Raw genomic sequence first — 14,837 nt, forward strand, 5'->3', positions numbered from 1 at the left:
AAAAGGGAGACGTTGTGTACAACAGTAAGTCCACAGATGAGTGTTTGCTTTTCCAGTGTAGTGTATCTAAAGCTTTGCCGTTCAGCCCAGTGCACACTGCTGCCACTCGCACTCCTTTGGACAAAGAGGTCAGTGAGAATGTCACAGAAAGGCCTCTCTTTTATTTCAGTGCGTTTTCCACAAAGAAAACAACAGTTGAGAGAGAAAAACACGACTTTCCTGCGCGTTGCAACATCTAAGAGACGAGCCCTCGGCTACCATTTTTTTCTCCCCTCCTTTCCTTTGACATACAAACACAACAAATGTATACAGTACATACACAGCATAAATCCTGTCTCCATTTTTTACACTCACCGTTAAAGTAACATTTTGTACAAATGGGTTCAGATCTAACTGAGAATGCACGTCTGAAGCCTGTCCTGGACGGGAGTCTCCGGACGTAAAAGCAAAAACAACTAGACCAGTGGTTCTCAAAGAGGTGTCCCCAGCAAAAAGCACTTCAACAACTTTAACCCAATTTTATACTTTGGCTAAAATAGCAGATCTAATAGCAGAACAAATTGAAACAATTGTGAACGTTTTCTTTTTTAACAACACAAAGACATTTGAGAAGCACTGGTGTAGAGTCCAACTCTGTCCTTCCTGACCTGGCTCAGCCTGCTTCTGTCCTACAGTATCTCCATGTATCTCTCTAATGCCACATCTAGCCAAGTCACTATGATGTCTCCAACACATTTCACCAGAGCGCAGCAAGGGGTTATTATTATATTCAACACGCAATCCCTGCTGGTCAGATAAATCTGTTTCCACTTAAATTGCACACTCCCCGCTCCCCTGCCATCTCTCTCCCTCTCATTCTCAACTCCCCATTCTAACCATCTGATCGGTGTGTGTGTAATTAAATATTACAACCAGGCCGCCCGCAGAACGCTTGTGTATCGACTATGGTAACTGGCGTGAGTTTTGTTGAGGCACACATGCAGAGTGGAGGCACGCCAGATTACATTTATTACACGTTGGGGGAACCAAGCCAAGTGCATTTACTCAAGTAGTTCCATACTTTGGTACTTTATACCTCTACTCCACTACATCTCAGATATAGTCTCTGTCGGGTTGAAACCTCACATGTCCAAAACTGTTACTTTTCAGGACTCGACAAGTTCTAAGCGCATCGCTTTGCGTAACGTTCCGAGCTTGTGAATGTGTTACTTTTGATGCTTTTGTGTGACACTGAAGTATTTATTAATGTATTAATTTATTTGACAGGGACAATGCTCATTAATCAACATGTCAGTTTTCACATCCATGTAAATGGGCCAGAGTTAGCCATAAGCTCATTTACATCTGTAGTCCCTGAGCAGGCTGATGAAGTAGGGCGTTAATTTGTATTTAAAAAGAAAATAGAATATGGAGATAAGAGGTTTCAGCAGCAGCTACGACATGCTTTTGGACATATAGCGACATGCATTATTCTCCCAATTTAGCTGTTACTTGTTCCACTTCCACTAACCACTTGCCTCCACCTGCCGTTTCTTTTCACCCCACAGGAAGGAGTTAGTTAGGGTTACATGCAGGCGGGCGTTCATGGTATCTTCCCCAGGTCCTCTCGCCGCCCACCTGTGAACACTGGCACCGACACGCTGGTGTTCATCAGAGTCACCTGTGAACACTGGCACCGACACGCTGGTGTTCATCAGAGTCACCTGTGAACACTGGCACCGACACGCTGGTGTTCATCAGAGTCACCTGTGAACACTGGCACCGACACGCTGGTGTTCATCAGAGTCACCTGTGAACACTGGCACCGACACGCTGGTGTTCATGGGAGTGCCCGGCGGCATCGGCGAGGCCGGAGTCACTGCTGTCAGGAATTTAAGCTGGGACTGATTTACCTGCCTGTCCGCTTGTCCCTGACAAGTCATTAATGTTAAAGGAAAATGTCACTTGTACCCCGATGCCTCAGAGACGACAGAGAATCTGGATTCAGAATAAGCATGTGTCTCTTATTGTGGTTAACAGAGGCTATTTTAGTTTGTCACCACAGCAACCCAAGGCAAGCAAGGAACTTCATCATGGGACAGGATGGGACGAGGGCCAGCAATGACCCAATCCTTGTTTTTAAAGTGTGACGCAAGAGTCTTGGGGACATGGAGGGCCTCACTGGACGACACAACGCCAAGAGAGTGAGAGGGAACAAGAGGACCGTAGGGGTGAAACACTTAATCGAACAAATCGTCATTGAGAAAAGAAGACAAATAATTGTTAGTTACAGCCCTAGAGCACTGGTTCTCAAACGTTTGTATTGTTTTATTTCAAGAACTTAACTTTAACTCTGAGTTGAGCCACTGCCCTAGAGGATGGTGGGATATTGAGTCCTTTCTTCAGAGCTGTTGACCTGGTCTTTCTCTGGTGAACTGACTCTCTGCCAGGGAGGAGGAGAGGGAAAAACACTGAGCTCTGCCCAACCATCACGTAAACCAGGTGGAGTCAAAGCCGCAGTGTATGAAGACTGTTTCTACTGCCTGAGGGTGAGGGTCTATCCGTCTTATGCAGCTACAGCACACAGAACTATGCACATGCACAGTTGCACACACACACACACACATGCACACGCGCACAGGCACGCCAGTGGTTGAGGTCGCTTGATTAAATGTTACAGGAAAGCAATTCATAAAAGGAAAAATAAATGTAATTCACCAAAAACTCACTTTTTTTTGTTAATCGTGCGGCCGCTGTGCCGATCGGTTCCACCTCCCATTTCGTTTACATAGAGTAAACTTTGAATAATTCTCAGTGTCGGTCGGACTCGGTGTCAGGCCTCGTTGAGAGAGCCATGCCAACCGCATGGCTGCTCCAGCTGCTAAGAAGCAGTGGTGGAAAGTAAGCAAGTACATTTTGCTCAAGTATTGTAGTCATTTCTCTGATACTTTAACTTTATACTTCTACTCCACTAACAGCTCAGAGCATATACAAAAACTTTGTTTGAAATTCTTTGGGTGAAGCCAAACCTCAAGTTTAATAATTTTGTCTATTCCATCTATCAGTTGAAACTGCTCTCTAACGCTTTGTCGTATTCACTGAAAAGAAAAGCCAGTCACCTCCACATGCCACATAACATACCCAACAATAATCTATGATGTACGACAAGCTAACAGACAGATGGACGGACACACACGGCAAGCTTATAGAGCAACTACGTAAGGAAAAAAGAAAAACTAATTCTGCAGAAATTGAAGCAATTTTCCAAATTGTCCAATCGTCAAGCAGCTCTGACCTGGATGCACCTGTAGTGAACATGACTCTGCTGCTCTATAATAAGGATCACCATCTGTGACCCTTGCCCTTCGACATTTGGCCTCGTGACTTGACTTCCACGTCTCTCTCCCACAGGTGCATTTGGCACTATGGCAGCGCCATGCGTCTCCCAAGCAATCCAAAGTCCATCCAGCGGCTCTGAGTAGAGGAGGGAGGAGGATCTCAGCAGAGACTATAGTGCTACCATCCAGGAAAATGCACCAGGTCTGCCAAAGAGCTGCATGATTCCAGCCAGGCCTCCTGTTTCCCACATTCACTCACTGGCCTCAACCTGAGACCCCCGAGACCCAGGTGCGTGTACACGCACGTGCACACGCACACACACACACACACACACACTCACACACACAAAACCAATGTCTTTTTTTCCACTACTACTGACGGAGGCTCCGCATCAATCTGCACTGTAAAAGTGAAATTCCTGTGTTCATTTAACGAATGTACAAATTGAACCAAACGGACCCTGACAGGTCCATGTGTACACTTCCAGAGTTCTATTAAAACTCAGGATTTGACAGTGGTGTGGGCCCTCTCTCTCTCTTGCCACATTCTCCTCCAGACAGGATAAAGAATATAAGTCACAATGACCGCATGGTCGTCGGATCCGTTCACAAAGCGTCTGATTACAAAGACGAAACACAGATGCGAAAGACCTTCTCCGTCCACCGTCATTACTGTAGCCGTCTTGCCCGCCTCACCCAATGCACACGTGTGCACACACGCACACACGCAAACACCATCTCATTTTTCCCTCTACACCAAATATTTTCTGTAATATATGCCCCAGAAAAGGGACACTATAGTTCATGTGGGTTAACTCTGAGAGCCGTTAAGGGTCCATTCGGTTACATTTTGTACCCTCTCAGACTAGCTACAAATGGATCGATAAGCACAAAGACATGTCAGAGTGTATCCTCTCTCCCCGTCTCTTTGCACTTTTTCTTCTGCAGATAAATGTCAGGCTGGTGCCATGATGCCATGAACACAGTGAGATGATGAGTCAGGCAGCTGTAATGTGATGGGTGCCTCGCCCCTTATCCCTAAAACTTCTTTGCCTTTTTAACAATTTGGAAAAACAGCTATTTGATCAGCTATTTGAACTATTACAAAAAAAGAAAAGGAAAAAAAATAGGAAAACAAAAAGGCAAAGAAGTTTAGGGATAAGGGATAATAGTTGTTTAGGTCGATTTTCTCAAACATTCTCATGTCATGGACCCGCAGATTAATATGGATTTGGCTGCGGACCCCCAATTGACAAGATTATGTGGCAGGGATGGGGGTCCCTGGCAAGGATACAAGATATGTATTGTTAGGTTTTTTCACTATATATATATATATATAGGATTAAAGTGGTTAAACTGGTCTTGATGCTAATTAAGGACCGGGGTCCTTGGCTTTGAGAACTGGTTTAGAAGGTTAAGCCAAGGGCAGTTCAAACACACAGGGGACACAACACAACACAACCGTCTATAGACCAGGAGGAGTTGATTTCTTTCTTTGGGTGAGCTGCTTGTAGCAGGGCGGGAGGTGGGAGGGCACAGGGGGGGTGTAAGTGCTTTGTAATGTTGAAACCATGCAAACACTGCTGGTGGTGTCCTCAGGATATTCAAGGATGACAAAGAAATAAGAATAGAGTCCACACAAACACAGGCAAGCGAATATGGAAACACACACACACACACAGATTGCTCAGTGTTTTCACAGCTGGGAGGACCAGACAACTCCAGTATACTAAAAAAAGTGACATGAGCTGCACACCCAAGCGAGCGTGTGTGCGTGTGCGACTGTGCACGCGTGCGTGCGTGTGTGTGAGTGTGATAGACTACAGTAGTTTGCTAAGCTTCTGGTGACAAAAAGAGGCCCCCAGCGTACAAAAACACAATTGGCAGTTGTTTCTCACACACACACACACACACACACACACACACACACACACACACTTTTTTGTGGTGTTTTGCAACAGATTAACCCTTATTATCCAACTAAAGCTGCTTGACTTATAGTCTTAGCTGTGCACACACACCGACACGTTGAGAGCTCTCACAAGGTTAACCTACATTCATTCACATGTAAATATCCAGGCCAAAGCGCAATACCTGAACAAAATCGTACAAAAGTGCAGTACCGGGAACACATCAACACAGGGACAAAAAGTATGGTCGTCCTCCTGCGCCATAATATTTATATCCCGATATGTTTTCCAAAAGCTGTATTTGATCCCGATCCAGCTTTCTTGGGGCAAAGGGAGTGTATTTTCAGAGTGCTGGTTTTCCCATCTGTGTGACCACAGTGCTGGGACACTCTTCCTCAGCTCGGTGAGCGCGGCCCACTGTTCCCACGCCTCCTTTTTTAAAGGGGGCTAAATACATATTTAGGGATATACGAGGCAAGCAAATCATAGGCTGCGTTCGCTCCATGCACCCCGTCTGTCACGGCTCAATTGCTACGTTGTAAACTGGAACAAAGTCAAACTGACTGAACTCCCATTTACCTGCGGTTCAAGGTTTCCTCAATGCTACATCTTTGTGTGAAATGTGTTGAGCCAGCAATACTAAGTCATATTATTAATACTATAGTCTATACAACAACAGGGAGAATATCAGAAGAAATAGTAATCAAATTTCCGGCATTTGTTTAGTTGTTTTTCCCTGGTCTGATGATCCTTCAGTCACAAGCCTGATTGTTTGTGTTCAGGGTCAGGGGAAGTACCTATTTACCAGCCTACGTCCAGTCAAATTCACAGTTCACAAATGGAACCAAAAAGCATTTGGTTCCATTTGTATATTCTCAAGAGTTGCAGGAACATATAAGGGTTAGTCATAAAGATCAATGATTCAATCCACTTCTCCCCCTGTCCATTAGCCAGCTAAAAAGCTAGTGCTCTCTCTGCACTTTCAAATGCCCCTCAGCCAACCTCTCATATGTATTGAACGAGCATTGAATATTCTCATTGAATAGAACGAGCAGAAACCTCTTATCTCCATATTTTAACTTTTAGTAGGGTTTTTTCATACTACAGCGTCACACAAAAGTAGCGGATCTACAAGCTCGAAACACAGTGCGAAGCAACGGGTTTTGAGTTTGTCAATCTGCTAAAGCAATACAGTTTTGGACATAGGAGGTTTCCACCCGACAGAAACGATATACCAGGAAGAGTGCTACTGTATTACCCTGTGATGAACAATGAAAGAAAAATAGCCGCACTGTCTGGTGCAGTCAAATAGGGCTCTGTAGCCATTTGAACGCTGCCGAGAACTAAAAAGGTCTGTGTGTGAGTGTGTGCGCGTGTGTGCGTGCGTTCCATGAATAGGATCCTGGCACATCACGACCCAAGTTCCTCTAATGCACTCCCTGTAGACCCAGAGAAATAAACAAGATAAAGAAGTAGTGGAATGGCAAGAGAAAGAAGTATAGAAAGGAGAGAGAGAGGGAGAGAGAGAGAGAGAGAGGGGGAGAGAGGGAGTTTTCAGAAATGTTATTGGAGCCGTAGAAGTCATTTCTGCCTTAAAGACTTCCAGATGTGGGGCTGCCCCTGCTCTCTGAGAGAGAGAGAGAGAGAGAGAGAGAGAGAGAGAGAGAGAGGATATTCATCAAGTTGTGCCCATTAGCTTGGTCAGTACTCTACACATCTATTCTGAGAAGCTATCAGTGAGTGTTTGAGTTTGGGGATGGAAAGTTGATCTTTGCCTGGTGAACACTGATGGTGCTTGTGGTGACTGACAGATGGGAAGTTAGGGTGTGTGTGTGTGTGTGTGTGTGTGTGTGTGTGTGTGTGTGTGTGTGTGTGTGTGTGTGTGTGTGTGTGTCGTGCACACAGGGCCCAGCCGTGGGCCTATAAAAAGCCAGGGTGGTCAGAATAATGGTGTGTTGTTATTACGTGCACTGGCCTTTCTCAAAAGCCACCGTAGTGCACTCACCAGAACAGGGCTGGGCCAAGCTCAACATCTGCTTTAATAATAATAATGCCAGGTTGGGACCAGCAGCGCAGCTCTGTTATACGCTGTTGGTTTGCGAAAATAATACACTGTGCGTGTATTACTGTAACGTGTGAGTATATATATATGTGTGTGTGTGTGTGTGTGTGTGTGTGTGTGTGTGTGTGTGTGTGTGTGTGTGTGTGTGTGTGTGTGTGTGTGTGTGTGTGTGTGTGTGTGTGTGTGTGTGCGCGCGTGCCATTTGTTTTTCTTCCCCGTGTGTTGGAATGGAACTAAGCTGCAAGTTCCAACAAAAGCCCATTGTGTCACTGTGCTCCCGGGGAAGCTGGTAGCGAGCCACCAAACAAAGCGGGCCCCCCTGGCTAACATTGTCCCCCTCAACGCCATGATGATAGTGGTGATGATGAGCCAAGGCCATCAGTTCAGCTAAGCTCTGCCAACAAACATGGACAGTCCTGGACGGAGATCATATAACTAACTGACGGCATGCGTACGCAACAGGGAAGGAAGACAGACAGGGGGATGATTGGGGAGGAAGGGAAGGGAAGGTCAGGAATCAGGATGGCACAAGAAGAAACACGCGGACAGAACCATGCGAGCCGGCTGATGTTGGCGATTAGAGACAGATGAGGAGCGAGGAGGGAGGGAGAGGATATTAGCACGAAGACGAGCACAGCGGGAGGAGCGGAGAGGAGGATACGCAGGCAAATTGTCAGTGCCGATTTCAATCAAAGAAGTGTGTACACAAATGTAAGCAAATGGACGCCGAGGCTGAGGAATCTGTAACTCAGAGAGTTTGCAGACATAACCAGTTACATCTGTGAACTCTCAAGAGTTAAATTATCACCATGGATCTGACTCTGGAAGAGGAAGTCATACAGTAGACTAGAGAGCGGTGGTTCTCAAAGCTTTTAATTACAAGGACCTAACCAAATGTTTGGTTCCATTTGTATACTTGCAAAAGGTTCAGACCTTTAAGGGTCTATTTAGAACCACTAGACCAGGGGAAAGGGGGAAACAGATAACTTAGCACAGACGAACGACAAGACCCCTACCTGGGGCTCCGGCTGAGCCATAAAGTCTCAGGTAGCACGCCCACATACAATAACAAGAGTTGTAATGTACAGTTAACTGTTAACTCAACCCCTGGCTGAGTGTCATGCCTATCGATTTACGTGTGAGGGTTTGATCAAGGGGCTGATGCGGAGAGTCGACAAGTCAGAATCAAGCGTTGACCAGAGTAACACTAATTCCAATGGTCATCTCACCTCTCTAAACCTCAGTCATGGACAAAAATGCTCTCTTTGCTAGACGGGCTGTTATTTTCCCCCATTCTGACGAGTCAAATTAGGAGTGGGTCCATCAAATGCTCACACACACACACACACACACACACAAAGACCTTGCATTGTATCCAGCAGCTGCTAGACCAATGTTACACCTTTTCCACACACGTGTACCATGAGTGAGTGGAAAGTATAGTGTGTGTGTGTGTGTGTGTGTGTGTGTGTGTGTGTGTGTGTGTGTGTGTGTGTGTGTGTGTGTGTGTGTGTGTGTGTGTCGGTCAGAAATGAAAAGGGAGCACGTGAAAAGGTTTACACTGAAATTGTGACTTTCAGTGCCACAAAAAAAGACTCATGATTATGATGATTATCGCCAACATACAGTTACACACTCACAAAAAATAAACTAAAACATTCAAGCACACACACACACACACACACACACACACACACACACACACACACACACACACACACACACACACACACACACACACACACACACACACACACACACACACACACACAGTAGTGGTTCTCAAAGTGGGGTCCAAGGACCCTCAGGGTTCCTTGAGGGGGTTCCAATTCGAATGGACCCTTACAGGTCTGTAACCCTGAGAGTGCACAAATGGAACCATTGGGTTCCATGTGTGCACTCTCAGAGCTCCTTGAAATGTAAAAGTTTGAGAACCACTGACTTAAAAGGGGGGTTTGTCATTACCATTGGCGTTCTTCCCGCAGATCAGGTGTTCGTAGGGCTGCAGGACCCCCCACAGCTCTGCGTCGTTGTTCACCACGCCCTCCAGGGTCTCCGGGGTCACTGCGAATCCGTTGGCCAGGAGGCCCGAGTCCGGCCCGGCGTGGTGGTGGCTCCCCCGCTCGGCCGCCAGCACCCTGGCGCCTATCTCCTCCACCAGGGCCTCCATGCAGGCGGTCAGGCAGATGGCAGCGTACTCGTGGATGCGCACGGAGATGCGCGTGTCCACCATCCAGCGGAAGAAGTGTCCCACGGAGAAGGTGAGGCCGCAGCGGGCTGACTTGCCCTTCCGCAGCAGCTCGCCGGTGCTCATGCTGTACATGGAGATGGCCTTGACCGTGGCCGAGACGCAGTGGTCGGCCAGCGACCAGCTGAGGACCAGCCTCATGGCGCTCTGCACCTCGAAGCGCGTGCAGCGGCAGTGCATGACGCTCAGCCGCTGGGCCTCACGGGAGATGCGGATCAGAGCGCGCCGGAGGAGAGTGGACAGCCGTCTGACCGCCTCTGCCGGGAACGTGGGCCCAGCCGGTCCCCCTTTGTTGGTACTCCCGCTTCCGGACACCTTACGCAGGATCCTGGACAGCTCGTCCTCGGTCCAGGGGAACTCCTCCAGCTCCGGCAGGCGGGGACACTTGGAGAAGATGTCCTCGGGGTCCTCCGGGAGGACGGTGTTGACGGTGTCCCAGCTGTTGTTCCGGCTGTTCATGGAGCCGGAGTAGTACCACCAGTTGCCCCGGTGTTGCGTCATGAACGCCTGTGAGTTGGACTTGGACGAGGACAGGCTGAGGGACTTGCAGGAGTCCCCCGCGCCGTAGCCTGAGTCCAGCGTCAGGTCCTCCAGGGTCTTCATCATGTGGGCATTATTGCTCATGCCGGCCATGGTGCAGCAGCAGCGGCGCTATGAGGGGTTCCAATGGACTGTTTAACCGCGGGGGAAGTTATGAATGCCAACGGCCGTCGAAAGTCATGCGCGCGAGCTGGTTCAACTGGTTTTACGCAGCGCAACGAGTATCACGCATGCTGTGCTTATACACTTCAGAGCGTGACAGGCAGAAAGGAAAGGGGAACAATCTCATTGACAGCAAAGCACCTTTACATTAGAAAAAGTGTAGTCTTGATTGAATCCACACGTTCTGTAAACGAAAATGAGACTCAAAGCCGGCAAATACGTACACCTCGCTCACCTCTCTCTCTCTTTCTCCGCGGGGCTTTAAACTTTCTCTCTCCTTCGGTGTAGAAAAACCAACCCTCTCCCCTCTCAGGAAACAGAGCCTGGCTGTGTGTGTGTGTTCGTTGATAAAAGTAGAGTCCCGTAATATCCTTTCAGCGAACTGAACCGCGTTTGTTGTGTTGTTTAAAAGTGTAAATGATAACACGTCGCTTGCACTCTCTTCCGTGTCCGTGACCGACAGCCTGCCCTGGCGTAATGATCTGGTGGCGTGAGCCGTGAGTGGAGTGGAGCGTGGAACCGATGCAGATGTGCCGCTGGAGGGGCTGAACTACAACGCACGAGCACCAATCAGACAGACTCTCCCGCAGGAGCCAATCACAGCATGCTACACATGTCTCCAAACTTTACGGGGAAATAACGTAAACATCTGGCAGGTACATCACGCTTCCCCGTTTTACATCACCCCTTGATACTGTAACTGTGGCATCTCTCTGTGATCCGTTTCAGCCACAATTTGCATACTATGCAATGCGTTGTGACTTGTGAGTGTGTAAATCGGATAATTAAAACATATATCTCTGCTTTCGGGAAGAAACCACCTAACTCCAAAATGTTCATTTTTCCGGAAATGAAACCTTATATATTTTGAAAACAATTAAACTGCTAATGAAACCTTATATATTTAGAAAACAATTAAACTGCTTCATCAAAGTTGGTGTTGTGACTTTATTATTGTCAATTACGTGCATGAGAGGGGGAGAGGTGGTGGAGTTAGCTGCTTTAGCAGACAGTGTGAGGGTCCGATGGAGTTAAGAGGTTCTGTCCAAAGCGATTTTTACTACTTTCCATTGGTTCAAATTTTAGAAACAACACACAGACGTAAGGGTGCTCTGCTCAATGGCACTGATTTATGCAAAGAAAATGAAAGAAAAAAATCAAAAACCTCAAAAATGGAGTTAGGAGGTTTCCTCCCGACGAAAAATAGGGTTTTATTGATTAATGTATGTTTTGTATTAATAACACAAATCAACAAAGTCACTACTCGTTTTCAAATAATTGTGGTGGAGTAAAAAGTACAATATTTGCATTTGAGATGTCATGGAGTATAGAGAGGTATCACCAAGTAGGCCATACTCAAGTAAAGTAACTCAAAGTACCGTGGCGTACTAGCATATAGCCTACTTAAGTAAATGTACTTAGTTACTTTCCACCACATGGCGGTGTCGTCAATTATCTCAACAAATTAGCGAGTGTGTGCCGTGGAAATTGTGGCCAGCCAGGCTGGAACCTATAGCTCCATTCACACCGAGCTGACTGCATTAGGCTGGAACCTCCATTCACAACGAGCTGACTGCATGTTATCAGTGGCTACAGAGCGCAGGGGGTCCGTCTTCCTGCCCTCATTAGCTGACCTCTAATGTTCTTTCACCCAAAACCAGCAGCACAACTCAACCTGCACAATCCCCTAGTAATGATTTAGAAAAAGGCAAAGAACAATAGGATTTTTCAGTGAGCTAAACCCAAAATGCAGTATACATTGCGTTGCTGTTGGGCAGAAACCTCTTTATATCTCTATTTTCTCACTTTTTGTGTTTTTAATTCATTACTAAGTTGATCATACTACAGTGTCACAGTAGCAGATCTACAATTTAAGCTTGAAATGTGTCGCGAAAGGCAGTGGCCCTTTCAATGCAACTGCATTTAAACTCCCATTGGATAACAAGGAATGTTTTAACAAAGGGCTTGATTTATTAAAAACAATAATAATATAGCCTGTTCTTTATTTGCTCAACATGCTTAATTAAGATTCCAGGTGCTTGCCGGTCTGTCTGCCCATCTGTATTCTTCTCATCATAGCAGCTGGGTGGTAAGCCTACTGAATGGAAAGCAACCAAGAAAACAAAGAATGTGAGAAAATCTCTGTAATCTGTAAATAGCAGATCTGATATTTGTTTTGGCGATAAGATTTGGTGTCGATGGAAAAAGTGGAAAAATGCCAATGCCATAGAGCCAACTCAGGTCAGATTATTCATAGATTCAGATTATTGATAGATCAAAGTTGACAGGAAACTGGGAGAGAGATGGGGGGGGGGAGAGACACAGCAAAGGTCGTCGGTATTACCAGCCTAGGTGCCTGGACCGCTAGGCCGGCCCATGCCCAGTTTACAGTCTAAGAGTGGTTCTCAAAGTGGGCGGGGTCCTTGGAGGGCGGGGGGTTCCAGGGTAACTGAAAAATTCACCTCAAAACATGCTCGACCCCATTTGTTTAAATTTAGAAATAAGGTTAGGGGTTAGGCATATAGAGGTTAAGTTTAGGAATAAGGTGGTTAGGTTTTGGCACCCTTTTACTGAGGTTAAGTATATGAATAAGGTTAGGTTTAGGAATAGTTTACTGAGGTTACGTTTAGGAATACCAGGAGGCGGCCACTGCAAGGTCATTGTATTTCCCACTAGATGATTGTGTTTTGGGGCGGGCATTTTGGTATTCAGTAGCAGGGGTTCCCCAGGCAACAATTATGTTAATACAGTATCACAATCATGTTAACCACTTTACCCATGCTTTACATTGACTCCTCAGAGATTAAAATAGGTTGCATTTTGCATCCCAAAACACAGTTTATAGTTAAGGGACACAATAAAACAACGACCTCTGCATCCACGGGATGCACGACTGTACTACTGTACTGTTTTTTATTCTAGTTTATTTTGCTAGCTTTAGTTATAATAATCATTTCTTCTTCTGTTTTCTACATGAATATAACCACATTATAACAATATAAAATGAAATGGGAGTTAAATGCAATTTGTAAAAATGGCAAAATATGAGTCCTAACGTCGTTGAAGTGGGACTCATAAAATGTCCCTGGGACTCATCTAAAAGACCATCCCTGCATCCCGGGACTCATTGCATTGAAAACCTGACTCTTCAAAACTAGCAGATGTGCAATGTCACAGTGTGTCACTTTGTGCCGTGCTGTGAGCATGTACATCTGCTATATTTGTCCAGATATTTTGAAGTTGTGTAAATCTGTGCCTCTGTGGGGGGTATTTATATGCCAATGGCATTGCAAGACTAAACAATGAACATCAATGATGATGTTTAGGTGAAAAAAATAACAGATTTTATTAATTAAGTAATTAATTAAAATTAAAATGTTACCGAGAAGCATCGTTGGGTCTTACAGGGTTAAGTGGCTATAGAAACCTCTGCAAAGTTGGCCTGTTGTTTACTGTTTCAGGTGAGTTTTGTTACATCATGGTGATGCATGGCTGAGGAAATAAACTATAAAAGTGTAGTGACCTGCTTCTAATCACTCCACACTCCCACACCGGTAGGGTGTGTTTCCCCCGATACTGTGCAAACCCCCCCACCCACTGAATGGGACAAAGTCCAGCACCATTACATAATATACTGGGCTGGTAGTCAGCATGATTGGAACACACACACACACACACACACACACACACACACACACACACACACACACACACACACACACACACACACACACACACACACACACACACACACCACCGTTCCCACAACGCTCAAACCACAATGACTAAATAGCTGAAGGAGATATTAGGCATTCACTTCGCTCACTGACACAGTCACTCACTTACAGTCACAGATCATGAACATGCACATTAATAATTGCTTTTACTGTAAAGCCTTTCAGTCAGTCAGTCAGTTTGGCTGTAGAGAGAGCGAGCAGGAGGGATCAGGGGTTCTTGTAAAGGCCATGGTGATGTTAACCACCATGTTTGGTTTGTATAGCGGAGGCTCAGTCAGAGCTCATGAGATCAGAGGGAACACGGGGTACATACATAGGGTGGGGGCAGATCACAGGAGGTTAGCGCTTGCCTCATCCAGGCCAGCATGTAGCTGCGGTACTGACATCACTTCCATCATCTCTGGAGGAGTGCGTGCTCGGGGGAAAGCATCAAGCCAAATCACACTGAGGGAAAACCCCTCGGTCCAAAACGTCACTCCCTGCTGAGTATATGGATCCATTTGGCTCCATTTGTACATTCTGGGACAGTATTTAGCCTACTCCAACTGCTGTACTTGAGTAACATTTTGAGGTACTTTTGTGTACTTTTGTGTTTTTCAATACTTTATACTTTTACTACTATTGGTTGAAATCTTAAATTAATAGTGACTTGTAGATTCAGATCATTATTACAAATGCATACAGTACATTATCCAATTAAGAAATAGCAGATCTACAACCTTGCAACGTTTCACATTGCCACAAACACATACTTTTACTCAAGTAAGGTTTTGAATACAGTATTTGTACTTAAACTGAGGATTTGTAAAATGTGGGAGCTCAACAACGTAACCTAAAACGAAATAGTATCTGCAGATGATT

The 14,837-nt window shown here is 45.8% G+C and overlaps 1 protein-coding gene across 1 annotated transcript in view; it reads right to left on the reverse strand.

Moving 5' to 3' along the window:
• The window catches only part of abtb2b (ankyrin repeat and BTB (POZ) domain containing 2b), a 77,873-nt gene extending 67,138 nt beyond the window's left edge, over positions 1–10,735 (reverse strand). The window contains exon 1 of the mRNA XM_083762949.1: positions 9,255–10,735. Coding sequence (XP_083619075.1) covers positions 9,255–10,170 — 916 coding nt within the window. The 5' untranslated portion in view covers positions 10,171–10,735. The remainder of the gene's footprint in view (positions 1–9,254) is intronic.
• Positions 10,736–14,837: the final 4,102 nt, after the last annotated feature.

The sequence above is a fragment of the Protomyctophum parallelum genome (assembly GCF_964188405.1).
Source record: "Protomyctophum parallelum genome assembly, chromosome: 4".
Classification (NCBI taxonomy): Eukaryota; Metazoa; Chordata; class Actinopteri; order Myctophiformes; family Myctophidae; genus Protomyctophum; species Protomyctophum parallelum.